The sequence below is a fragment of the Myotis daubentonii genome, chromosome 3 (assembly GCF_963259705.1).
Source record: "Myotis daubentonii chromosome 3, mMyoDau2.1, whole genome shotgun sequence".
NCBI classification, from domain to species: Eukaryota; Metazoa; Chordata; class Mammalia; order Chiroptera; family Vespertilionidae; genus Myotis; species Myotis daubentonii.
In genome coordinates, this window is record NC_081842.1 from 181,695,372 (window position 1) to 181,723,370 (window position 27,999).

At 40.4% G+C, this 27,999-nt stretch overlaps 1 protein-coding gene across 5 annotated transcripts in view; it reads left to right on the forward strand.

The window, feature by feature from the left end:
• USP24 (ubiquitin specific peptidase 24) overlaps positions 1-27,999 on the forward strand; it is a 131,986-nt gene that overhangs the window by 91,064 nt on the left and 12,923 nt on the right. For all 5 annotated transcript variants that reach the window (XR_009451977.1, XM_059689426.1, XM_059689429.1 and 2 more), the window contains 21 exons: positions 185-302; positions 2,609-2,753; positions 4,951-5,070; positions 5,474-5,599; positions 6,246-6,344; positions 7,199-7,281; positions 7,908-8,049; positions 8,260-8,379; positions 8,806-9,026; positions 11,375-11,499; positions 13,755-13,896; positions 14,352-14,502; positions 15,424-15,519; positions 16,393-16,496; positions 17,775-17,888; positions 18,611-18,707; positions 21,030-21,146; positions 21,773-21,865; positions 23,335-23,437; positions 25,090-25,211; positions 26,093-26,206. Coding sequence is in view for 4 of the 5 variants with exons in the window: in XM_059689426.1 (XP_059545409.1) it covers positions 185-302; positions 2,609-2,753; positions 4,951-5,070; positions 5,474-5,599; positions 6,246-6,344; positions 7,199-7,281; positions 7,908-8,049; positions 8,260-8,379; positions 8,806-9,026; positions 11,375-11,499; positions 13,755-13,896; positions 14,352-14,502; positions 15,424-15,519; positions 16,393-16,496; positions 17,775-17,888; positions 18,611-18,707; positions 21,030-21,146; positions 21,773-21,865; positions 23,335-23,437; positions 25,090-25,211; positions 26,093-26,206 (2,552 nt within the window). In the remaining variant the exon portion in view is untranslated. The remainder of the gene's footprint in view (positions 1-184; positions 303-2,608; positions 2,754-4,950; positions 5,071-5,473; positions 5,600-6,245; positions 6,345-7,198; positions 7,282-7,907; positions 8,050-8,259; positions 8,380-8,805; positions 9,027-11,374; positions 11,500-13,754; positions 13,897-14,351; positions 14,503-15,423; positions 15,520-16,392; positions 16,497-17,774; positions 17,889-18,610; positions 18,708-21,029; positions 21,147-21,772; positions 21,866-23,334; positions 23,438-25,089; positions 25,212-26,092; positions 26,207-27,999) is intronic.

Consider the following 27,999-nt stretch of genomic DNA (forward strand, 5'->3'; position numbering starts at 1 on the left):
GACCCTACCAGCCATCCCCACTCCTCTACACCAAGAGCTTTGCCAAAAATTAAGCTTTAAACTAAATTGAATGCCCTGCTATTGAGTGGCTTAGGTGCCTTTGCCTTTGATATGAAGTGCAAGACAGGATCTTTGAATTAAAATATGTGTTCATCCTCAACATGAATATTATGCTCTATTCCAGGTTCATCACTCATTAAACCATTGTTAGATGACTTCCTTTTCCGAGCTTCTAGAATTATTTTAAATAGTCATTCTCCAGCTGGCAGTGCCGCCATCAGTCAACAGGACTTTCATCCAAAGTATGGAAAATGCACGTTGTGTTCAGTTTTGGTAAAAATTCTAATTCAAAACATTAGTCGAAAAAGATTTTCTTAACGTGGAGTTTGTCTTCTATCTTGTGAGTGTGCATAGCTTATAAGATCTTATCCACTATACAAAGAAATGCATGTAAAGAGACTTAGGATAAAGCCTGCCTGGCACACAGCACGTGCTGAGCAAGTATGCTGGTACCATTGTTTCCATCGGAAGAGAATAAGTAATAACGTGGTTAATTTGGTCAGTAACAAATTCCAAGAGAAACTGGATTTGTCAGAATTTAGTCCAAAGTGAAAGTCAGTAGGTTCAGGTTCTGAGTGTTGAGGGTTTCTTCTAGAAGAAAAGTATAGGTGCTTTAGTGCATGAACCTCAAGGTTTGCTGAGTAGTGACTGTTCCTGATGATTAAAACTGTTTGTGATAGATTACAGTGGTAATTTTAGAATCAACTTTCATATTAATTTCTGTGGGTAGAAATGTGGACGATCCTTTTGTAATACCCTATTTGGGTGGTGTTTATACTCTTTTTTTAAAAATATATATTTTTATTGATTTTTTACAGAGAGGAAGGGAGAGGGATAGAGAGTTAGAAACATCGATGAGAGAGAAACATCGATCAGCTGCCTCCTGCACACCCCCCACTGGGATGTGCCCGCAACCAAGGTACATGCCCCTGACTGGAATCAAACCTGGGACCCTTCAGGGATACTCTTAAAGATAGGAGGTTATTTGCTCTGAATCTAACTTTGTTCTATTCTCATGAAAACCAGAGTTAATTGAGTAATCCTGAGGAAACTGAAGATTTGGCATTTATCCAGTGGAAAAAATTCCTACATAATTCAGTGGTTAATAAAATGGGCAAGGCATAATAAGCAATATTTTATGGAACCCTAAAGGAATCTTATGTGGGAATATTTCTCCACTTAGAGATCCCTTATTAGCATAATCTGTTTTAGGTAAGAAGCCTTCATTAGGACTCTTGGAATGTCCCTCAGGATGGAGTGACTCCAATCCTTAGTCCTGTCCCAACCTGTTCTAGAAGATTGGTACTAACTCCATGGGAATCTTTTCTTAAAGCAGGAGAAATATATGAGTACATTAATTTTTAGTGAACAGAGAAAATAAATTTTCAATTTTACAGAAATTTTTTTCGTGAATTCTCACTTTATTAAAAGTAAAACCTTCACCCACAAGGAGTTACTTTTTAAGTCATATATAGTGCCTTGAATAGAAAAGGAAACATTTTGTTTCGTCTCTCCTCAGTGCACCGAATGGTGTTCATTTATCCCCATTACTCCCAGCATTTGCCTGAATCATAAAGCCAGAAAGAGATTAAAATACACAGAAACTCTTTCACAGTAATGCCATTTTCATATCACACTAACAGCAAAAGAACTTCTTAATATTTAGCCTGTGTATGTGGTACTTCCTATTCATTCTTGTCCTTTGCAACCCAGAAGTCCATGCCTCAGTGGCTGGCTCAGTGCTGATCTGAAAGCCTCACCGCCCCCTCTTGAGCACATCTTCTACACTCCACTTCCTAAGTGTTTCTTCCTTCTACACTCCACCTGAAAAGAAAAGTGTCTCTCTTTTAGTAGAGTGTTCCACAGTACCTGCTTATGGATGTATGTCCTCTTTTCTGTGTATCCTTCCTAACCTGTGATCATAGTATTGCAAGGTTGGCATAGGTGATAGTGAGAAATTACTATCGATCCCCAAAGTTATAATCATTAAAGGAGAGCAGTCTAAACATATTGATTGAGAAAATTATGTATTTTTGTCTCCATTTTTTTCTGCAAAATAGAAAGTTGATTGGTGTCCTTGAAAAATATTTTAGCTGTAGGCACATATAAAATGTTTATGGGCATCTATTCTGATTTCCACAGCTTTCTTTTTCTGCCCTTTAGATATTTGAATTTCAGGATGATATCTACAGAAACCTTTCTTGCTATCTACTTTAATTGAAAAATAGTTATTTCCATGTTGTGATTTTGATAAAATTTTCAGACTATCCTCTCTTTTTACTGATATATCCCATAGATAAGAATACTCTGGAATCATACATGACAGATTTTGCTACTTCTTCATCAGGCTACGAAGATATTTAGCTCTAAACCATATTCATCCCTCCAGTATTCACGGCCTCCGCCTTTGTTAAGTCAGCACTCCCACTAGATTTCTAGAGTTCTGCCAGCAGACCTGACTTAACCTAACTCTTTGGGGAATTACAGCTCTTGTACTTTCATTGCAAAAATTGACTTGGACTAATTGACTTGTGTCTTTTGTTTTTAGGTGTAGTACAGTGAATAGCCGATTGGCAGCCTATGAAGTCCTTGTAATGTTGGCTGATAGCTCACTTCCAAATCTTCAAATTATTACAAAAGAACTACTTTCCATGCATCATCAACCGGACCCTGCCCTTACCAAGGAGTTTGATGTACGTTTTCTAGACCTTGGTGCACTTATATTTTTTAGAGTGGTCTCCTAAACATAGAATTTTAAAAACTATGTTTTCATTTTTCTAATCACAAAGAAAGTCAGGATTACTTTTTTACTTATCATGTTTATATACTCAAGTCATCTGTAGTCTATGATGTATTACTTAATGGTACCCTTTTAATTAATCAAAGAGGATACATTTTCAAGTCGGTTAATAATTACTCTCAGTAAAAAGTAGCATTTCAACCTATTTCTTGAGTACGTTTATGCTTGGCAAGACACTAGAGACCAATAAGCATTGGCTCTGTCACACTGCAGTCTTTGTTCAGTTAAATTCAGCTAAGATTGATTGAGTTTACTATTTGCTAAGAGGCGTGTTGGGCTTTTGGAGCTCAAAACTAAAGATTGATCCCAGCCCTCAAGGTCAGTGTATAATGGAAGAGACAGATCCATAAGAAGGTAATTTCAATATAATGGGATCAAATTTAAGATAGAGGTATGTGTGGAAAACTCTACTAACAGAGAGACACTTTACCACCAGGTGGTGGTGTTTTGGAAGGCTTCTTAGAAAACGTGAAATTTAAAATAGAGCCTTAAAGACTGTGAGCCCATTGAAGCAAGATGGCAAGGTCAGTCCAGCTGTGGGCAAACCTGTGGAGCCCTGGAGCAGCACATTATATGTTGGGATTGCAGGAGGGAAGCAAGTTGTGGTGCCCTGGAGTATCGGACCAGGAGTGGGAGGGCCCTTGTACAGCTGCTTGTACGTTCTCCACTAACATCACAGTCACTTGAGCTGAGTGTTATGAAACATACAGTGTAGGCAGGAAAGGAAGTGGAAACAGGCGTTCTAAATAGAGAAAATGGCACTTGCAGAGTAAAATGTGATGCATAGTTTTACATGTATGTAATCAGATTAAAATGGAAATTTTATTATTTTCATAAATCAGGAATTATAGCAGCATAATGAAAAATGCCTTATATAAATATATTTTTAGCACTGTTATAAACCAATTTTTCTTATTTTTTTTTAAATATATTTTATTGGTTTTTCACAGAGAGGAAGGGAGAGGAATAGAGAGTTAGAAACATCGATGAGAGAGAAACATCGATCAGCTGCCCCCTGCACACCCCCCACTGGGGATGTGCCTGCAACCAAGGTACATGCCCTTGACCGGAATAGAACCTGGGACCTTTCAGTCCGCAGGCTGACGCTCTATCCACTGAGCCAAACCGGTTACAGCAATTTTTCTTATTTTTAAACTTTTTTTTTTTTTAATCTATGCTTTGGACTATAAGCAAATTACAGTGGTAATTAGATCTTAGAAATCACCCTGCTCTGAGTGTATGTTGAATGTTAATAAAACGTATGTAATATGTTCCTTTCCATTCAAAAGATCCACAGGGTCTTGTCAGTTGGTTAGGTATTACATGGATACAGAGGCTTGATATTTGCAGATAACGTGGGTCTGGTCATGGCATTAAATCGAGAGGCTCAGCTGTAACAGCATTTAAGAGAATGTCATTACAATACCTTTCCACTTGGCGAAGTGCCATGTTGAACTTTATCCAAGATGCCCTTTCTTGATTATTTGTGCATAGAAAAGTGCTGCACTGGAATCTACATTATTACAAACATCTTTACGTAAAATGCTAAGGCATTTACCTGTTTATTTAATTGTGTGCTTATTAGAGGAAGTTGAGTAGAAGAGTGTTCCCTTCTCAGAAAGGAAGGGAAGGAATATGTGCTTTCCTTGACCATCTAGACTGGCCTGATCAGGATTCTTCAGAGTAAACACTTCATAGAACCCTAATCCTTTTTTTCAGAGTATCGCCTCAATTTGTAAATATGTATTAGTATATTTACTTTACTTGATCAATGCCTATCTACCCTACTAGATTGTGAGCTCCTTTGAGATCAGGGTACATTTGAGCTCTCTCTCATATCCTGGCATAGTTTCTGGCTTATATGCTGTGTACTTTATGAACTAAAAAGAAACATTGAGATGATAGTATATTTATAATTATGTCAGCATCTGCAGAGCTACTTCATGAACACAGGTTTTGCTAGCTTGACTCACAGTACGCTGGATGGATAAATCTGAGTTTAATCTCTTTCCCCCTTATATTAGAGCTATAAGGACGTGTGCTGATGGCAGACACTAATTCTCTCCTGTTTCTCCTCCTCTCCTTCCTAGTACCTCCCCCCAGTGGACAGCAGGTCCAGTGCAGGGTTTGTGGGTCTGAGGAATGGTGGCGCCACATGTTACATGAACGCCGTCTTCCAGCAGCTGTACATGCAGCCTGGTCTCCCTGAGGTGATTTCCTTCCTCTTGCCTGTTTGGTGTGATAAGTAATGTGTACATTGCCTGAAAATTGCTCCACATTCATATAGTGCAATTTGGGGGTTACTAAAATTAGAATACTTAAGTATTCTTCAGTGGCTCCTGAAATAATGCTAGAGTAGTCGCACGTTTTTATACATCTGCTGCAGTAATATGTTGCCTGTTTGACAGATGGGTTTGACCTAATTCACATGTGATATTTGAACTCCTAAGTTATTTAAGTTGCTAACATTTTTAGTATTTTAGAAATATTTTTACAGTCACATTCAAACACTTAGCATTCTAAAAGAATAATGTATGGACTCCCACGTACATAAGTCAAGGTTATCTGTAAAACAGTTAAATATTTCTAACTTTATACTTCGTGTCTTTTCAGGCATTACTTTCAGTGGATGACGACACTGACAATCCAGATGATAGTGTATTCTACCAAGTGCAGTCTCTGTTTGGGCATTTGATGGAAAGCAAGCTGCAGTATTATGTACCTGAGAACTTTTGGAAGGTATTTCACTAGTAACTCTAGATTTAAAGATGTTGAATATTTGGAGTTTCTCTACTTTCTTTCTCTAGTGATAGTTGTCTCTTGTCTTTATTAATTCTAGATTAATCCCATTGCTAGAACCTACAGAAGAGTTGTCTATACCATTCTTTAAATTGGTCCTTGATTTCAAGTTATTAGAATAGTCATTTGTAATTTCTATGGATTTGCTCATCTTAATTACTTTGGATATTTCTCATGATTCTTATTTTAGCTCCTTCAAGTATTTGTTCAACTCATTCCTCAGAACCTATGCCAATTTCACTAATGCGTCTAAATAAAGAACATTCTTTTATAACATTGCTTTTCTATGTTTCACGGGAGGAGTAGCTTGTACTTTCCCCCATAGGTGGGTTAGTTTGTAAGAGAGAAGCTCTCTGTTCATGGCCTTGGCTCTCATCCTGTGGTTTCATAGACTTGTTAGGATGGTAAAGGGACCAGAGAAAAGCATGAGTGGCTGAACACAAGCTCATCTCACTTCAGTAAAAACGTTTGCATCCTAATAGTGAGCTTAGTTTTTAGAAGCATTAAGTGCTCTTTTACATCCTTTTTTTATCATATTCAGAAGTTGCTACTTTTCCTTTAATGACATGTAATTCTTGTTACGTAGATTTTCAAAATGTGGAACAAAGAACTTTATGTGAGAGAACAACAGGATGCATATGAGTTCTTCACTAGCCTCATTGATCAGATGGATGAATATCTCAAGGTAGACAAAGTTTTATTTTCCCTCTAACCCCTCAAACTAGTATAAGAGCAGTGGTTTAGGATTTGGGACTGCTGTGAAACTGACAAGTCAGAAATTGATCATCTTGCATACAACAACTATATATCATTTCTTCTGGGTTTGAACATCAAAACATATACAGATCACTAAAATTATACATTTCTTCTTATTTCATTTAACACTTGATAAAGTATGTGATTCTCAGTCTACACTCCATAATAATAATCATTTGTATCTGCCTACTCTTACCTGCATGCATTAAAGTAACCTGGCCTCAGAGAAGTGCTGTAAGCACTGGTGGCCCCATGCAGAGCTGTCTTGCTTTGGCAAAGGGAACAAAAGGACTAGATTAAAAGTTGTTTGTGGTGATGTTTAAACCCAGAGTTTTAAACATGTGACAGACTTTCTAAATGGTACTGCCTTCTGAGTTAGACAGCCTCCCATTACTGCCAACATGTGCCTCTCTTCTCAGCGGTAGGCACGTTTTCTAAATTTATAGCATTGTCTGCAAAGGAAAAGAAAAGATTGTGGAGAGTCGGTACTGCCTTGTGAGTGAGGCATGTGAAGAAGGAATTGGTCTTGGAGAGTGCTGGCCTGTCAGCAACTCTGACTGACCTCTCTCCTCCGCCTTCTCTGATCCCTCGTAACAGTGGGTCTAATGGGTTATAATCCTTTCATTAGTTCCCAGATTAAACTGCCAAGATGACTTCTTTTATTTTGGTGGTTGCATTGACATCTATGCTTTAGCTTAGTTTGTTCTAAATAAAATTCTGTGTAAACAACCTATAAATTCTAGGTGTATCAACTGAAAATATATGAACTTTTTATTCCAACAGAAAATGGGAAGAGACCAAATTTTTAAGAATACTTTTCAAGGCATCTATTCTGATCAGAAAATCTGTAAAGACTGTCCTCACAGGTTAGTGAAGATATCATTAACATTAAAAAATGATTATTATAGCCCTATCCGGTTTGGCTCAGTGGATAGAGCGTTGGTCTGCGGACTGAAGGGTCCCAGGTTCAATTCTGGTCAAGGGCATGTATGTTGGTTGTGGGCACATCCCCAGTAGGGGGTATGCAGAAGGCAGCTGATCGATGTTTCTCTCTCATCAATGTTTCTCTCTCATCAATGTTTCTCTCTCATCGATGTTTCTAACTCTCTATCCCTCTCCCTTCCTCTCTGTAAAAAATCAATAAAAAATATATTTTAAAAAATGATTATTATAATTAAGTGATTCTTCTAGTCGGTTATGAACTTTGCATTTGTTGAGAGACTTGCAGATATCTCTCTCAGTGGCTCTATAAGTGTTTATTGAATTAGATTTCTTTGCTTTCAGTTTCTTTGTTGAAATTCATAATTTTAAGCAATTCTGAATTGTCAAATTGGTTATTTTAATTTGGTAGTGTACTTTTTAAAGGATGAGGAAAGTTATGGTTAATTTCACTGATTGTGAATAGTTTTGTGTTTAATCTCAGGTATTGTGATACTTTAAAGCTTTTCAAATTTCGTTGTTGATCATGGTTTTTCTGTTATTTCCTAATCAGATATGAGCGAGAGGAAGCTTTCATGGCTCTCAATCTAGGAGTTACTTCCTGTCAGAGTTTGGAAATTTCTTTGGACCAGTTTGTTAGAGGAGAAGTTCTAGAGGGAAGTAATGCCTATTACTGTGAAAAGTGTAAAGAAAAGGTATTTCACGTGCCCTTTTTATAAAACTCGCTTAATCTTTTATTCCATGTACTTTATCTAAGATCACTTTTAAGCTCTGTTGTCACTTCTGTTAGATTGTGTCATCCCTTGTGTTTACACAGGTGGTAAGGAGAAACCTGTGACCTTTGTATTATTTACTTGGCTGTTTTATTTTCTCCAAGGAGCTAATTGGGTTTTGCTTTTCTTTAGAGAATAACAGTCAAAAGGACCTGTATTAAGTCTTTACCTAGTGTCTTGGTCATTCACCTAATGAGATTCGGATTTGACTGGGAAAGTGGACGCTCCATTAAATATGATGAACAGATAAAGGTAACTTTATTCCCCCTGAAAGTTTTTATAACCGTTACTGCCTCGCTCACTTTTTATCATTTTCTTTTAATATTTTCAAATTTCATGTAAAGTGTGAAAGGCTATTGCCTCAGCATTCTGAGGAGTACATAGCCCTTGTCCGAATAGCTGCTGCCAGTGGAACTGTGTGTGACCGTGAACAGTGACCCTCATGTGCAGAGGCACCTGGTGTCAGCTGTGACGTCAGATGCTTTCCTTAACGCTCAAGGAGAGGTCACTTGTACGCTCCCAGATTGTGAGCCATTTGGAGGTTTTGCACTTAAATTGGAGAGGTAGTCCTAGCTTACGGTAGGAAACACTCATCCCTTCTTTGTGTCTGACTTAATTGGGTATGGCAGTTTACGTTACTAATCAACATGAATGTGCTCCTTTGCTTTTTCTTAATAGTTTCCCTGGATGTTAAACATGGAGCCGTACACAGTTTCAGGAATGGCTCGCCAAGATTCATCTTCTGAAGTTGGTGAAAATGGACGAAATATGGATCAGGGAGGTGGAGGGTCTCCACGAAAGAAAGTTGCCCTCACAGAAAACTATGAACTTGTCGGTGTCATCGTACACAGTGGGCAGGCACATGCGGGCCACTACTATTCCTTCATTAAGGATAGGCGGTAAGGGGTTCTCCCAAGAGTCCCTCTCTGTTCTTCCAGTATCTCTCCTCCACTCCCCTGCCCTCCTGTACATCTCTTCTCCACCCCCCTGCCCTCCTGTATATCTGTCCTCCACCCCCCTGCCCTCCTGTATATCTGTCCTTCACTCCCCTGCCCTCCTGTATATCTATCCTCCATTCCCCTGCCCTCCTGTATATCTGTCCTTCACTCCCCTGCCCTCCTGTATATCTGTCCTTCACTCCCCTGCCCTCCTGTATATCTATCCTCCATTCCCCTGCCCTCCTGTATATCTGTCCTCCACTCCCCTGCCCTCCTGTATATCTGTCCTTCACTCCCCTGCCCTCCTGTATATCTGTCCTCCGCTCCCCTGCCCTCCTGTATATCTGTCCTTCACTCCCCTGCCCTCCTGTATATCTGTCCTTCACTCCCCTGCCCTCCTGTATATCTGTCCTTCACTCCCCTGCCCTCCTGTATATCTGTCCTCCACTCCCCTGCCCTCCTGTATATCTGTCCTTCACTCCCCTGCCCTCCTGTATATCTGTCCTTCACTCCCCTGCCCTTCTGTATATCTGTCCTTCACTCCCCTGCCCTCCTGTATATCTATCCTCCACCCCCCTGCCCTCCTGTATATCTGTCCTCCACCCCCCTGCCCTCCTGTATATCTGTCCTTCACTCCCCTGCCCTCCTGTATATCTATCCTCCACCCCCCTGCCCTCCTGTATATCTATCCTCCACCCCCCTGCCCTCCTGTATATCTGTCCTCCACCCCCCTGCCCTCCTGTATATCTGTCCTTCACTCCCCTGCCCTCCTGTATATCTGTCCTTCACTCCCCTGCCCTCCTGTATATCTGTCCTTCACTCCCCTGCCCTCCTGTATATCTGTCCTTCACTCCCCTGCCCTCCTGTATATCTGTCCTTCACTCCCCTGCCCTCCTGTATATCTGTCCTTCACTCCCCTGCCCTCCTGTATATCTGTCCTCCACTCCCCTGCCCTCCTGTATATCTGTCCTTCACTCCCCTGCCCTCCTGTATATCTATCCTCCACCCCCCTGCCCTCCTGTATATCTGTCCTCCACCCCCCTGCCCTCCTGTATATCTGTCCTTCACTCCCCTGCCCTCCTGTATATCTATCCTCCACCCCCCTGCCCTCCTGTATATCTATCCTCCACCCCCCTGCCCTCCTGTATATCTGTCCTCCACCCCCCTGCCCTCCTGTATATCTGTCCTTCACTCCCCTGCCCTCCTGTATATCTGTCCTTCACTCCCCTGCCCTCCTGTATATCTGTCCTTCACTCCCCTGCCCTCCTGTATATCTGTCCTTCACTCCCCTGCCCTCCTGTATATCTGTCCTTCACTCCCCTGCCCTCCTGTATATCTGTCCTTCACTCCCCTGCCCTCCTGTATATCTGTCCTCCACTCCCCTGCCCTCCTGTATATCTGTCCTTCACTCCCCTGCCCTCCTGTATATCTGTCCTTCACTCCCCTGCCCTTCTGTATATCTGTCCTTCACTCCCCTGCCCTCCTGTATATCTATCCTCCACCCCCCTGCCCTCCTGTATATCTGTCCTCCACCCCCCTGCCCTCCTGTATATCTGTCCTTCACTCCCCTGCCCTCCTGTATATCTATCCTCCACCCCCCTGCCCTCCTGTATATCTATCCTCCACCCCCCTGCCCTCCTGTATATCTGTCCTCCACCCCCCTGCCCTCCTGTATATCTGTCCTTCACTCCCCTGCCCTCCTGTATATCTGTCCTTCACTCCCCTGCCCTTCTGTATATCTGTCCTTCACTCCCCTGCCCTCCTGTATATCTATCCTCCACCCCCCTGCCCTCCTGTATATCTGTCCTCCACCCCCCTGCCCTCCTGTATATCTGTCCTCCACTCCCCTGCCCTCCTGTATATCTGTCCTTCACTCCCCTGCCCTCCTGTATATCTGTCCTCCGCTCCCCTGCCCTCCTGTATATCTGTCCTTCACTCCCCTGCCCTCCTGTATATCTGTCCTTCACTCCCCTGCCCTCCTGTATATCTGTCCTTCACTCCCCTGCCCTCCTGTATATCTGTCCTCTGCTCCCCCTGCCCTACTTTATCACCCACACTTACCATTATTATACAAAGAAGCTTTGCATTGTTCTTTGGTCTTATTTAATATTGCATTTTTAAAATTGTAACCGTCTTTATGCTTCAATTTGCAAAGTTGTTTTAGAAATTAGGATAACTGTTGCTATATTTTTCTTAGGTATTTTCAAATGGTAATCACCTGCTATATTTATAGACAATACAAAGAAATAAATACTGGAGATGGGATATTTGTTTTTTATTATAATGTTTATTTTTTCTGTGGGCTCTAGGGGATGTGGAAAAGGAAAGTGGTATAAATTTAATGACACCGTTATAGAAGAATTTGACCTAAATGATGAGACCCTGGAATATGAATGCTTTGGAGGAGAATATAGACCAAAAGTTTATGATCAAAGTAAGTATTTACAAATGGATATTTTCCATATATTTCTCCTTTTTTTTTTTTGAGTTAGGATTTTCTATCACGTTGGAAGCAGTTTTATTTACATAAAAATAGAAGAGATTTCACTCTTTTTACACACCACTACTCTATATAGGTCCATGAGCTCTTTGATAGCCAGAGTAAAAATGTTCAAGCTGCTTACAAAAAAATTTTTTTTAATAATTTCTTAAAACAGCCTTGGAGAAATATGGGGCGGAGGTATAAGTAAAATGAATATCAAAGAGAATTCCAACCTTAAAAATAGTTTCAAAAGAAGTAGTTATCCACTAAAATTTTCAGGTTTCTGCCCTAGCCAGTTAGGCTCAGGGGAGAAAGGGTCGGCCTGCAAACTGAATGGTCCCGGGTTTGATTCCGGTCAAAGGCACATGCTCAGGTTGTGGGCTCAATCCCCAGTAGGGGACATGTAAGAGGCAGCCAATCAATGGTTCTCATCATTGATGTTTCTGTCTCTCCCTCTCCTTCCTCTGAAATCAATAAAAATATATTTTAAAACAAATAATTTTCAGGTTTCCTTTTCACTTCTATAGAGGTATGATTAATTAAAGACGACATTTCTAGCACCTGTGCTTTTAAAGCCACACTTAATATGCGAAGGAGTCTTTCCACAACCCCACCCTTAGAAAATGTATGAGCCAGCCCTGGCCGGTTTGGCTCAGTGGATAGAGCATCAGCCTATGGACTAAAGGGTCCCAGGTTCGATTCCGGTCAAAGGGCATGTGCATTGGTTGCAGGCACATCCGCAGTGGGAGGTGTGCAGGAGGCAGCTGATCGATGTTTCCCTCTCAACGATGTTTCTAACTCTCTGTCCCTCCCCCTTCCTCTCTGTGAAAAATCAATTAAATATATATATTTTTAAAATGTATGAGCCAAAATATGTCACAAAATTCAGTCAGAATTTGCTATTTAAAGAAAAAACATTTTGCAGAGACCTTAGCATTTCTGAAATCTGGTTTTGAAATATTCTGGGAGCATTTTAAAATTTCTACTTATATTGGATTCATTGTATTAGATTTTGATACCATACCATGGTGGTTGTGAATCTAATGTTGGTAGCCTTTAATTAGGTAGCCTTTGGTACCAAAATTTACGTAGATTTGACCGTTCTATACATAAATGATTAAGCGAGGCCAATTATAATCCCATCCTATGCCACAGAACTTATTTTTTAAACTAGAGGCCTGATGAACGAAATTTGTGCACAAGGTGGAGGGGTCCCTCAGCCCGGCCTGCACCCTTTGGGGGATGTCGGCATTCGGACATCCCTTTTGCAATCCGGGACGACTGGCTCCTAACCACTCGCCTGCCTGCCTGATCACCCCTAACTGCCTCTGCTTGCTGGTCTGATCACCCCCTAACTGCCCCCCTGCCAGCCTGGTCTCCCCCTAACTGTCCAGAAGGACATTGGACTAATTAGCATATTACCTTTTTATTAGTGTAGACTAATGGCCCGGTACATGAAATTCGTGCACATTGAAAGGGAATTAATTAGAGAAAATATTTTAATATTGCTATTTGCCCTTTTTTTATAACAGAAATGTCAGAGATAAAAGGAAATTACTAAAATGTATATGAAAATCTTCCTCCTGTCAGAGTCTGGGGCACACCACGGGACCCAGAGTCAAGTTCCCACCTACCCGTGCACACCTCAAAATCATGCAAGACCCAGACCTGGCCGGCCCCACCCCCATTGAGCGAGATCCAGACTTGGCCAGCCCCACCCCCGTCAAGCCCTTCCAGGCAGGGGGTGCAGCCTCAGATCCCGCGCCCCAGTCCAGCACCACGCAGCCTCAGGTCCCTGCTGATCGCTCATTACAGGAACCCCGCCTCCACTGTGGGCACAACCATCTTGTGTTACATGAACCCCGCCTCTGCTGTGGGCGCAGCCATCTTGTGATGTGTGAGGGTTAATTTGCATATTGCCTCTTTATTTAGGATGTTACTTGCTTTTTTATTAAATTGAGAGTTGCCTGGAATATTTACCTTCTTTCCCTTACTGTGTTACCATACAACTCTTTTACTCCCTGCCCCTCTATATCACCCTCCAAGTAATTCTAAGCAGTACTCTAAGAAAACACACATTTTACCTACACTTTGCATTTAACAAATTCACTAAGTAGTTACTTGCTGGATTTATGGGTCCTTTGTTTTAGATTGTTAAGACAAGAAAACTTATTTACTTGCTTCTTTCTTAATGTCTTGTTATAAAGCAAATCCATATACTGATGTTCGCCGAAGATACTGGAATGCCTATATGCTCTTCTACCAACGGGTATCTGATCAGAACTCCCCAGTCTTACCAAAGAAAAGTCGAGTCAGCGTTGTGCGGCAGGAAGCTGAGGATCTCTCTCTGTGAGTTTATTTCCTGTGTAATTGTGTGAATTCAGTAGGGGATATTGTGATCTTTATACTGTTTGTATTTAAGTGTAATTTGCTAAGCTAGAGAGAAATTCTAAGAAAATAACTAAACTGCTCTATCCCTTTTCTTCTTATTGCTACCTGGTCATTGTTCCCTTGGCAAAAAGTTATTTTGTATTTAGAAAAATGTGTATAAATTATTTTATTAGAAGTGATATTTTTTTCATCCCAGCATGTTATTGAATAAACTTTATGTTCAAAGCATAGTAAGCACTTCAGTCAGAAAGTTTTTTTTATCGTATTCTCTGTGAATTTGAGTTTAAATTATTGAATTAGGGGAGTATATAATTTATTTTTAAATCCAGTACCCAGATTTTGTAGGTTTGTTAGGTTTTAGGAGCTACTAAAACAATCGCCACTTTAGTCAGTTTTCTGATTCTGTCTCTTAGATCAGCACCTTCTTCACCAGAAATTTCACCTCAGTCATCCCCTAGGCCCCATAGGCCTAACAATGACCGGCTCTCTATTCTAACCAAACTGGTTAAAAAAGGAGAGAAGAAAGGACTGTTTGTGGAGAAAATGCCTGTTCGAATATATCAGGTAAGAACTGTATAATTCTTAGAGAGAAAATTCAGATAGTGTTAAAATCCGTCTCGTAGGTCCAGAAGAACTCCAGCTGGTCATCTTGTGGACTTAGCTGTATCTCTAGTGCAACATCTTCTTACCCTCATGTGTCACAAATCTTTCATTATCAGGTCATAAAGGTGGCTACAAACTCAAGATTGACCCCACCATCACCACTTTCCATGTGGCTATAGGATGTCAAAGATAAATAAATAGAAGGCATGGGCAGTAAAAAAAATAAAAAAACCAACAACAACAACAAAAACCACATAGCTAAAATTAACTTGTAGCTGGAGAGATAAATAAGTTAAAGTTTATAACTTTTTTGGGGTAACACTAATATGTCAGTGATGACCATTAATTGTTGAATACCTACTCTATGCTACACACTTTAAAACAAATCCATAATTCTTAAAACATTCTTGTGGGATGGAAGGTTTTCTTCTCATTTCTCAGATGGAAAAAATTAGGCTCAGAAAAGGCAAAATGACCTGCTAGTGTCTCAGAGATAGGATTAAAATTCAGAACTGTCTAACTACCAGTTCAGACTTTCTAAACTAAGTAAACAGGAGCTGAGCAGCCACAGCAGAGAATTTAAGAAGAATATGGAGTCTACTTGGGAAAGCTGTGTTTGTTCCTTCCTACCCAGAATAATATGTTAGACTTCACTTGTCCTTCACATGGTGGTTTTCCTAAATTTTCCAAAAGGATTTCATTTAATGAATAGTAATTAATCTTTTTATAACTTCCTATATGAAGATTTTCCTCTCTTTAAAAAAATTCAGAGCTAGAGAGTAGAGTTACAAATCCTTCTTACCTAACATATCAGTAAAAATGTCTTCTACATGTTGAATATTTTACCGTTTCTTTAAAATAATTGCTAATTTTCTTTTGTAGATGGTGAGAGATGAAAACCTCAAGTTTATGAAGAATAGAGATGTGTACAGTAGTGATTATTTCAGTTTTGTGTTATCTTTAGCATCATTGAATGCTGTAAGTACTAGCTGGATTGTTACTAAAGTAAGAAAGAATTATAATTAAACAACTTTCAGCTAAAATGTTCAGTGACTCATGTTCACTCTCAGTTGTTAACCTTTAGATGAAATGCAAAATATTCTCACAAATGTGTAACTTATTGAGTTATATTAAAATATAGACAGTATTTGTAATATGTCATGCAAGTTGTAGATGGGTGTGGGTTTCCACATACTGGCTTTTAAAGTGCTATTTAAATTTTATGATGACTCTAAGAGTAGCTATTAGGTAATATCATTAGATATTGGGCTTTGTGGAGATTAATTATTCCTAATTTGTAATTAGATATTACTAGCACTTCCAAGTACTTCTCTTTCTTGAGTACCATGATTATAATTTGCTAATAAGAGGAAAACTTTATCAGTCTTTTGATAGATTACTTAACATCTTGTGGTCCAAAGACTCTATTTTGCCCGACTGGTATGGCTCAGTGGTTGAGTGTCAACCTATGAACTAGGAGGTCATGGTTTGATTCCTGGTCAAGGCACATGCCTCATTTGCAGGTGCGACCCCCAGTAAGGGGCATGTGGGAGGGCACCTGATCCATGATTCTCTCTCATCCTTGATATTTCTATCTCCCACTCTCTTCCTCTTGAAATCAACAAAAAAAATTTTTTTTAATATAAATAAAGACTTTTGAGAGGACTTAAAAAAATAAACTTGTCTTTCTTAACCTTTCTTAAAGTTTAACTGGAACATTTTCTATAATGGCTGGCTAGATTTTTCTTCTTAGTACTAAATTTTATCATGTGTCATTTAGTTCATACAATGTGTAATAATCTATAAAACTTCTAAGAAAAAGTATCCTCTCTGTTTTTCTCCCCTACTCAGACTAAATTAAAGCATCCATGCTATCCTTGCATGGCAAAGGTAAGCCTACAGCTTGCCATTCAATTCCTTTTTCAAACTTATCTACGGACAAAGAAAAAACTCAGGTAAGAAGTGAAATGTTTTGATTGTCGTGGCAAAAAGCACTAATTAAATCAATTAAAGCTAAATTTCTGAATTCAGCTTTTTAAAACATTGTTTTAAATAGTTGGAAACTACCAACTGTACTCAGATGATTAATGGCTTCTATCTATAAGGAATTTCTAATCTAGTAGAAAAAAATAGATTCAACAGAGCAGTAACTGTGATAGAAGGCATAAATGCTGTACAACTTTGGAAACTGGGCAGAATCATACCCAGATGTGGGATGGGGTTGGTATTAAAGACAGTTGTGTTCTCAGATGATTTGAAAGGCAAAAGTATGGAGATAGTTATTATTCTTGGTGGAAGGGGAAAACCTGAGTAATGGACAAGACTTGCTTAAAGAACTATGAATGACATGTTTTACTCGTACATTTAAGGAACTTACTGAGGTGAGACGAATGTTGGGTTTAGATGAGCTCACTGAGTGCCAGAGAAGGGAGTGGCCTTTGTTCAGTGGGCGATCGGGGGAGTTCCTAAACGGGGTCAGTGTGTTCAGAGGCATGCCATAGAAGCTCAGCTCTGTTTGCATGTTAGTCCCATTGGTGTTAATCTTTAGCACCTGGTAAGGTGCCTGACACCTTACAGGCTCTGGGTTAATGGTGGTTGAGAAACTGAAGGATGGAGAGTAGTTGGGTTAGTTTGTGGGATGTACCTGGAGCAAGAAGGGGAGGCTCAGGGTGGGGAGGCCAGTTAACAGAAGACCATGCACATTCTCAAGCTCCTCTCTCTAGCACAAGTATGGAGAGGTTTTTAGAAAGATTTTGCAATCAAGAAACTCTTGAGATGATAACAGATATAATGACATTTCATTTTTATGTGTAATAATAAAAACTATATTAAATTCCAGGCTTTATTATTTGATTGAAAAAGAAGAAATGTTTCTTGTCATGTCTGGCATAGGATTGACTAAGGAAATTGTTTGGTTACTTAACATATAAAAGTATAGAATGTAGGCATTTTGTGAATGTCAATTAAGCAAAACAAAATGTTCAGGCTTTTTTTTTTTTTTTTTTTTGGCAATTGAAGTTTTTTTTCTTTTATGGGGTGGGGGGGTGGGGGCAGGATACCTAAGACTGCAAAGCACTGGCTTCTTGGGTGATGGAGCCATGTTAGTTACAGTCACTGAGTATTTAACTCCTACTCACTGTCCAAAAAAGTTCTAAAGAATGTTACAATGGAGTGATACTCCATGGGGTTATTGGCGGGGACTGTACTCCTAATATTCTTCGTTTTTTTTTAAGGGTTGACACTGAAGAATGGATTGCCACTATTGAAGCATTACTTTCAAAAAGTTTTGATGCTTGTCAGTGGCTAGTTGAATATTTTATTGGTTCTGAAGGACGAGAATTGATAAAGTAAGTGTCAAGATTTTTAATTAAAAGAAATTTGTGTTTCTTCCAGTGATTGGGAGCTGACATTTCTTGTAACTCTTTTTATTTCAACTTGAAATTATATTTCTGATTGGAATTGATTTTAAACTTTCTTCACCAATGAAGGAGTGAGGAAATTATTTGGGTCACTTCAAAATCATTCTTTCCAAACCATCTCTGTTAGACTAGACTCAGGGTATTCAAGGAGAATGCAAGGAGAGCAGGTGTGCAGATGGCCAAGTGCTCACAGGTAGCCACATCCTAAAACCCAAAATACAAGGCCCTTTCTTCAGGGACCCACAGTCTGGTGCACAGGGGGTTCCAGGGGTGCTATCTTGGCTCCAAGCTTTAACTAGTATCTCATTCTGAGAAACTGAAGAGGTTCCAGGAGAGCTGCTCCTGAATGAACAAAATTCATAAAATTTTAGATTATTTGCTCAATGTTCAATTTATATTTATACAGATACTCATTTGGGGGGAAGAGAGGAAGAGGAAGGAAGGGCTTCACTGTTCCGTGTTCAGGGGTCTTGCTTTCCTGTTTGGCCTTCCTCCTCCACAGTGGCCACGAGCTGTACCAAAGCTCTCAGAAGACCTGAACTAACATCTTGGAGTAATTTTGTTTCTTGGATTGCAAGTGGGACTCATGTTGGGAAGGTTGACTTACAGAGTTCTGTTTTGCTTTTTTACACCACACTTCTATATTTTAGGATATTCTTGCTGGAGTGCAATGTGAGAGAAGTGCGAGTTGCTGTGGCCACCATTCTGGAGAAAACCCTGGACAGTGCCTTGTTTTATCAGGACAAGGTCAGCCTCATGTTTAAATTTCTATTTATACATTCTGTTTTTACCAAAAGTATAAAATGGCCATAATAAGAAAGAGAACCTAGGATTGCAAGCTGGTAATTTCTCCACATAAAATGTACCCTCTGTGAACTGACTTTGTGATGAATGCCAAGTAGAAGGCATTCTGACTTTTCCTCCTCATACCCCAAAAACCAAGGTAGGCCAAGAACTGAGGTCTGCTTTGGTCTGCTTCAGAATTTTCTCTCTAGAACACTCTCTTTTCAAAGTCTTCTCTCAATAGTTTGTATTTGATCTCTGCACTGAGGCTAACCTGAGTCTAGAGGCTCTCGTCTAGATCCTTAGACATTTTGGGCCACCCCTGGCTTTGTCTCTTTCCTCATGAGCTATTTTTATGACCTAAACCTGCAATTGGCAACCAAACCAAATACTGCCATTCGTTCAGGGTTATTGGCCAAAATAGTCCCTCCATTGGTTTTCATTATTTCCTAGTCTGTTTTGTTCCTCTGGATTTCTTCTTTTTCTAACCCGATTTTCTGTAACATATTTTCTGGTTCAAAATTCTACACATGCCAAAACAAGCCAGGGTATTTATTACCATCCTCAATCCCCAAAGATTTTAAGACGTAGGAAAATAAATGACATATGTTGGAAGTCTGATTATTCAATCTGTTAAGTGCTAGCAAATACAGCAGTTACGTCCCAAGTTTGCTGTTTCAAACAGCTGACACTACATGGAAAACTTTGAAAAATGTTATTTTCAAAACTAATTGGCTCCTTAAACATTGGCTGGAGGCAGTGTGTCTCAATGAACTAAATGCAGATTCTAAAAATTGCTGCTTCAAATACAGTTGTTAACTTTGTGATGCAACCTTGAGCGTGTTCTGTAAGGGAGATGTTTAATCCAGATACAGTGCCGGGCACCCAAGCACTTGGTTCCTTCAATATTGCCTGACCCAGGGAGCTCTGCTCAGTCCAGAATGAACAAAGAGGTCGAATATGCCCGTTAGGAAGGGCCCAGCAGACTGTCTCTCAATTCAGGATTTATAAGGAAGTTGAGGTTTACTCTAAGGCATTGGTTTTCAGTCAGCTTAAACAGCAGAACCATTTTCCAAACAAAACCTTACCTGAGTGCAGAACATAGAAACTAGACCATTGGGAGTTGCTTAGGACAGTTTGGAGACCATGGCTCTGAAATACTCTGTGGCAGTTGTGTAAGACATTTAGTGTGAGGACCTTCTCATTCTCCTTCCTCCCGTGCACCAACCTAGACAAAAGATAACGAGAGAGTTAGTGAGGTCTCCCTACAGATGGGTTCAGGCCACACCATCGCCCCTGTGACCTCTGAGGGCAGGACTGCAGGTGGTAGGAAGGGAAGGAGTGGTGGTGCAGGGCGTAAACATGGAAGCGTTTGCCTCAGTAAATTCTATTGAATATCCAGATCCAGCTGATGCATTTTATGTCAGTTTTTCCCGCATAATGGAAATGGTGCCTCTTGCCATCCACTCTGTATTGGAAAGTACTTTGAAAGTTAAGTGCTATGTAAATGCTAGATTTTATTGTACTTATACTGATGTGACAGGATGGTTGGGAGTATTTTAAAAGTCTCTGGACACCATCTTCAGAGGAAATCAATCAACAGGAATAGTAAGAGTAAGCTTGGTCTTCATTCTCAGATCACAGATGAATTTCTAGGAACTTGTCCAAAAGCAGTTGGGTGGGAGGGAAAGAAGAAGCAATGTGATAACCAAAATGGTTTCTAAATAAATAAAATGTTTTTCAAAGCTTTCCATGAGGCGTCAGCGGGCTTTCAAGTAAGTTCCCAGTTGAGTGGATATTGCCGTTGTCATTCTGTCAGGCTGTGCTCTCCATCTGCTCCATCGGCTTGGTTTCTAGCCCCTATGCCTGTGTCTGTGTTTTTATTCTTTGCATCTGTGATTATGTAAAGAAGCAGCATAGTGGAGGGAGGGACTCAGAAATAGGTTTCCTCTAAGCACCCCCACCCTTTTTCTAAGAGACAGAGAAATTGGATCTACAGAAAATGTGCCCATTAGGCAGTAGAATCATGCCCTTGACTCTGAAATCTAGGAGACAAAACTAGGCATTCCTTTGAAGTATTTCTATAGTACCACTCTTCCCCTAGCAGGTAAAATTGAATCATTCTGATTTTGCTCTCCAAAGCATAAATCCATCTGAATCTGAGACTGGATTGTATCAACCAGATTTTCCTTTTGTTCTTCTGGTGACTTACTTCAAATTAATCCTGTTGCAAATGTCTGTCTTACATGGTTTTTCTTTATGTAATCTCATCTTTCCTCTGACCAGTTAAAAAGCCTTCACCAGTTACTGGAGGTACTACTTGCTCTGTTGGATAAAGATGTCCCAGAAAATTGTAAAAACTGTGCTCAGTACTTTTTCCTGTTCAACACTTTTGTACAAAAGGTAAATGATTTTTTTCTAATATATTTTCATAACAGAAAATTTATAGTCTAAAGGAATTTTATACATGGAAAAATATAGACTGGTCAATATTGAATTTATATGATACGGTCTTATGGCTGTTTCTTCTTTAAAATCTTAATTCAGGGATTATATTACTTGCAGAAGTTGGATACAGGTAGGTGTACACTCATTGACAGCAAACGTCTGCATTAAAACTAGTATCTAATTATGTGTTCTGTAGCCTTTGTGAAGCAATGTGAGGCTATTGGAACTCAAAAGAGTTTTTTTAATTAGGTTTTTAACAAATATTTTTATATGTAAACTAGAGGCCTGTTGCACGAAATTGGTGCAAGAATAGGCCTTCCTTCCCCCAACTTCCAGCACCGGCTTCCCTCTGACACCTAGGACCCAGGCTTCCCTCCTGCCACAGGCAGGCACCCGGACCCGGCTTCCCTCACAGCCCCGGCTTCGTCCAGAAGGACGTCTGGTCTAATTAGCATATTATGCTTTTATTATTATAGATTATAGCATTTTAAGACTTCTTAAAACTTCTCATTTAACTGTTTTTAAAACTGATTTTTGTCTGGATAGGAATATAATTTGTCGTTCTCAATATCTTGTGACAGCAAGGTATTAGGGCTGGAGACCTCCTCCTGCGGCATTCAGCTCTGCGACACATGATCAGCTTTCTCCTGGGGGCCAGTCGCCAGAACAATCAGGTAATGCTTCTTGCCAGCCCCCTCGGTAGCCATGGTTCTGTAGTCACTTTACTTCTCTGTGTAGATAATAAATATTTTTAATCTCATAAGAGTCCAGGTACTAATACTATATCGACTTTAAAATTCTTTATAGTTCAATTATTTTTACAGCTTTTCTCAGAATTCCCTAATAATAACAACCCATGGAAATGACTAACTAGGGTATCAATTAAAATATGAAGTATTATAGCAGCAAAGATGGGTCCTGATAGGGGGGATTCAAAACCCTGCAAGTCTAGTGCTGCCAGCAAGGCTGTTCGGGTGGCAGTCACTTCTGGAATGCTGATAACAAGGCCAGAGTTCAAATGTGAAATTGTACTGTTATACACTGTTATATCCTGCTGCAGGTTTACTACTGCTCATATTCAGAAAATGGAGGGAGTTTGTTTTGTAATAATCGAGTTAGGTATATGTGAAAAATGGCTCTCCTGTTGAAGTTTCTGTATTGGTGTGTTTCTCCCATTCATTATATTTCTTTTGTTTGATAGATTTAAAATGAAGGTGCAGTAATGATGAATGCTATTTATATAGAGCTCCTGTTATATACTAGACACAACTGGTCCTTTGATATGCCATATCACTGATACAGTTCAATAAACTAGGCAGTTTTCATCCTCATTCTCAGGCGAGAATTACAGCAGACAAGTTCGGTGACTTGTTCAAAGTCACCGAGCTAAAGTGTTGTGGAGTGGGATTCAGACCCAGTTCCGGTGTCCCCTGAATGGAACGGATCGCATAGGAGTTTTCGTTCCTTTATAAGGGGGACAGACATGCTGCTCCGGCCTCCTCAGGTTCCAGTCCCCACCGTGCTTCTCTCACTCTGGCCCCATAGCCTGCTCAGTGTAAGGATATCATGTTGAAATTTACAATCTCCATTTTTCACTCAAGCTCTTCGGCTTCAGGGACTCCTATTGTTTTGCATTTATGGAGCCCATAGCATTGAAAACATTTTCACTTTTAAGGTTTCATTTGGTTTTCACAGCCATGAGTGGCCGGAGCAGGTAGGTTATCTCCACCATTACACCAAGAGGTTGGGCAGTGTTACCATAATGCTCCCACACCCACACAGCATAGTAAATGCGGGGGGGGGGGGGGGGGGCAGGAGGGCTGGGCCCCCAGGTCACCAGCCTCATGGGTTTTCCCCATTATCCTGAGGTACAGGGAAATTGCCTGGCACATAGTGAGCACTCAATACCTAACTTCGAATACACGAATGGGCTCATTTCAGAATGTGAGTTAATGTGTCTGAGGGGAAAACACTGTTAAGCTAGCTCAAAACCTATGGCTTTTTGTACTTTGACCTCTTTTGCTATCTAAGATTGAGAAATAATTGTGACCCAAATTATCATTAACCAGCAGGTCTTTTCCCTCCCTCGCCATGTTATTTCTAATCAAAACACAAACGTCCACTTCATGTTCTCTGACCACAGATACGGCGATGGAGTTCCGCACAAGCACGAGAATTTGGGAATCTTCACAACACAGTGGCATTACTTGTTTTGTATTCAGATGTCTCTTCCCAGAGGAATGTTGGTGAGCTTAACATATCTTTAGTACATCAGAAAAATGAAATGATACTGAATTTGTCAGTAGTGCATCGAGGGTAATGTTAGCAATTAAATGGTTATTACTTGTTCCTCATTTGGCTATTTGATATTGTTTTAATTCCTGTTAAACTTCACTTTATTTTACTAGTTTGTCACAAGGGAAAGTAAATCATTTATTTGGGGACAGGGGTATGTAAGTTTTAAAAAGCCTTTAGAATCAAAGACCAATTCGGAGTTCATTCATTACCATAATTGGCACAACTGATGTAGTGATAAAATTGCCTTTGTGTGGGTTAGTTTCCTAGCTGTGTGAACTTGCCCAGGCCATCTGGCCCTCTGATTCTCAGTACAAAATGGAAATACTAAAAATATAACCCCACAAGTATATTGAGGATTAATGAGATAAGTAGTAAAGTACTTTGTAAAAACAAAGGAATTTATTTCAGCGGTACATTAAGTCATTGAAATGCATTTGAATATATGATGTAGCTGGTAACATTTGCTACTTGGTCACCTATACGCAGTAGTTCAGTCCTCATTTAATAGAGCAGAGACGCAAATTGTCCTATATAGTTATCCAAAGCCACTGAAAAATATTCAGTGTTTTCTGTGTGCTGTGCCTGTCCATAGTCCTTTTAGTTCATCAGTTGTGTTTATAATCCCCTCAGCACACCTGTGAGAGGGATATTACCCCTTCTGTAAATGCGGAACTAGGATACAGAGGGTGTAGTAACTGCACAAGTCCACAGCCAGTAAGTGGCGTAGCAGCCAGTGTGTGAATGCAAGCCTCTGACCCAGAGGCCGTGGTTGGGTTTCAGTGTTGTATGACCAGTAAGATCTGAACCCCAGAAACGAGATAAAAATCACAGTGCATCACTCTGATCCAGCAATGTTTATTGACCCTCTAATGCAGCGGTTCTCAACCTGGGGGTCGAACGATCCTTTCACAGGGGTCGCCTAAGACCATCAGAAAACACATGTATAATTACATATTGTTTTTGTGATTAATCACATTCTTTAATTATGTTCAATTTGTAACAATGAAATTGGGGGTCACCACAACATGAGGAACTGTATTAAAGGGTTGCGGCATTAGGAAGGTTGAGAACCACTGCTCTAAAGGGACTTGGGGAGCATTTGGATGGTTTGAGGTAGAGTTTGCTTCCTAAATCTGACTTATTCATCTAAAAAGTCAAAGCTGCCTAAACTTGAGTTGAGATAGGTTTGTCTAAGAAAATAGTGTGAGTTCTTGTTTTTCTAGCAAAAGGAATAACTCCTTCCATGTGGGTCAATTCTGCTTAGCATAGGTGGTGTTTGAGGAACACAGGGTCTTGTCCAGTGTCTATTCAGAGTCACATTGGCCATTTTGTCCACATACGATTTATATTTTTACTTCTTTGAAAGATTGTCTAGAGAGCTTACTAGTCACACCTACAACTTAGGCAGACATTGAAATAAGTAGGTAAACATTTCTCCTGTCTCCAAGTCTGGCTTCCTCCCCGGACTGAGAGAGCATGTTGTGAGTACTCAGCAGCTGTGTGTGTGAAGCTTGCGGGAATGGATGGCTTTGCGTTGTAGGTGTCTGTTTCATGAAATAGCATCAAGTGAGACAGGCTTTGTTTCTCTGGTCTCCTGAAGCTCCTGGGGTGTTTAAACAACGGCCACCTGTCAGCATTGCTCCTTCAAGCCCTCTGCTGCCCCTCCACGAGGAAGTAGAAGCCTTGTTGTTCTTGTCTGAAGGAAAACCTTACCTGTTAGAGGTATGTCCTTGTTCTCCTGAAGCCATTTTTCTCTTTATTTCTCCCATTGAGGAAGAACACCTTTTGTTATTTGTTATTAGTTATATTTTGATAAAAAAGGGTATTGTTAGGAGAAGAAATTATTCTTTCACATTAATTTTTCTTCCTATGTATATGTCAGAAGGAAATAATCGGTTGAAGAGAATGTTATTAGTCCTTTTTTCAGTCTCTCAAATGGACTTGGACCTCCAGGTTCGGCCCAACTACCCCTCTAGGTCCCAGTAGGTAAATGGCACCTCACCAATCACAATTATTCAGTTTAATATCAGAGGCTTTGTTCCCAGTCTCATATGTGTCCCCGATCCTGAAATACTACAACTCTGAGGCACATACGTGTTTTAAACCTCAGGAATATGGAAGTGGGGTGCTCACAGCACTCTGTGTGGCCTGCCTGCAGTCCCATCACCTCCCCTTCCACTCAGAGCTGCCCCTTCTTGAGAATGTAATCTTCCATTCCTTCCGTAACTTGATTTACATAGATATGAATCCATGTGTCACACTGGTTTTGTAACTACATTAACAGTGCTATGCTATATATCTTTTTTAAATTGAACATTGTGTATTTTGGGACTCTATCAGTAATTACTTTCATTTGAAGAGGGCATTTACCTTTGAAAATCTGATGAAAGTGACTCAGGAAAAAGGTGCACATTTGCACAAAATTGTGTTAAATGTCAGGCAGACCTAAACACCCTGAAATCTATCCATGGAGCTCTAGCAGTGAAAGCAGTCCTGTTTTGAGGCAGTGTTGATGATATTAAATCTGAGTCTGTTTCAGTCAAAGCCAGAACCTGTTGACAGTTAGCTGACAGGAGCGCTTCTCCTTTCGTCCCTCGCACCAGGTGATGTTTGCTCTGCGTGAGCTGACGGGCTCGCTCCTGGCGCTCATGGAGATGGTGGTGTACTGCTGCTTCTGCAACGAGCACTTCTCCTTCACTATGCTGCACTTCATTAAGGTAGGGCTCCGCTGGCCTGGTGACGGCTGGTGGCCTTCACTCCCAGTTAGCATGCTGCTTCTAATACCGTCATTGGTTTTCCTAATCATAAAAATAATGTAGGCTCATTTAAGGAAACAACTCAGCCCTGGCCAGTTTGTTCAGTGGTTAGAGCATCGGCCCTCAGACCTTCAGGGTCATAGGTTTGTATCTCGGTTGCAGGCTCAATCCCCGGCCCCAGGCTGGGTGAGTGCAGGAGGCAGCCAATCAGTCTGTCTCTCACATCGATGTTTCTCTCTGTCTCTCCTCCCTTCTACGCTTTCTGAAAATCAGTGGGGGAAAAAACCTCCAGTGAGGACTTAAAAAAAGGAAAAGAACTCAATATCCCATCATTCACTGACAATCACCATGAACATTCCCTTATATTTCCCTTTTATTTTCTGCACATGTATTTTAACATAACTGGGATTTTATTGTCTTTATGATTTTGTGGGTGGGTTTTGCTTAACATTATAAATATTTTCCATGTTACTAAAATGTATCTGTGGGTATCATCTTTCATCCTCTCATTACCATGATTGACCTGACCATTCTCTTACCAGCAACACATTTGTGTTCAGTTCAGTTTTTAACTGTTAAGAATAATACTTTATAGTTAATAATGCTGTGTGACCATTACTATGTAAATGTTTTCCAATTTCATATTAAATGCCCTCCCCATTTTAAAAATCAGAAGTATAGGGTTTTCTCACCTAAAAAGGTGATACAGTTCCTTATGAAGCTCTGGTCAGTATGCTAATTACTGCTACCGCTGTGGCACTTACTGGATGCCAAAGCACTGTTCCAAGCAGAGTACATATGTAGCTCACTTAATTCTCAAGTAGTCCTATCAGGCAGATACTATTGTCAGCATTTTATAGTTCGAGAAACTGAGGCACAGAGTAAATAACTTGCCCAGGGTCTCAACTAGTAAGTGGCAGAGTGGGAATTTGAATGTGGGCAGTCTGGCTCCAGGGCTGTGCTCTTAACCATATTGTTTACTGCCTTTCTAGGGATTACTAGAAAAACCTGTAAGCCTACGCAGATCATTTTTATTAGTTATTAATCTTTAATAACATGGATAATACATGGCTGCATTCTCCGACAACCCCAACCACTCTTGCCCCTCTCCTCCCCACCCCAGGTACCAATATGCCACATTGGTATGGGTCCTTCCAGGCTCTTTCTGTAAATTCATACCATGTGTATTGTTTCTGCCCACAGAATTTCTGCAACACCCTGTTACCTGCACCAGGATTTATAATAGTGTTACAGGTAGTGCTGACAAGTAGCAGGTGGTTAGTGGGTTATGTCTTCAGACTCTTATGAAAATGTTCTGCCCTGAGCCTGTTCTGTGCAGACCTATCAGAGGTGACTGCATTCCTCCCTTTAATGTTCACTGATTGTGACTTCAGGCAGTTTCCTCCTCTCACAGTGGGAGGGAGTGTGACTTGACCTCACAGGTGGTGGGGAGTCCGTGAGGCAAGGAGAGAGATGCTCACTTAGTGCCAGCCCTGACACCGGGAAGTGTGGTGTGGTGATGCAGGGTCCTAGGCCCCATCCACGTATCTGTGTGAGGCTGTTAAAATGCACACAGGAATGAGTCTCTGAATCTTGCTTTCTTCACAGGTGCGTCTTGGCAGGTTTTTCTGTTTCATAAACCAGATTTTCTTCCATACTCCACTCAGCATACTTATCTCAGAGCATACTCATTTGCATTCTCATAGCAACAGCAGCATATTCTGGAAAACAAAATAGGATATGTGTCAATGAAA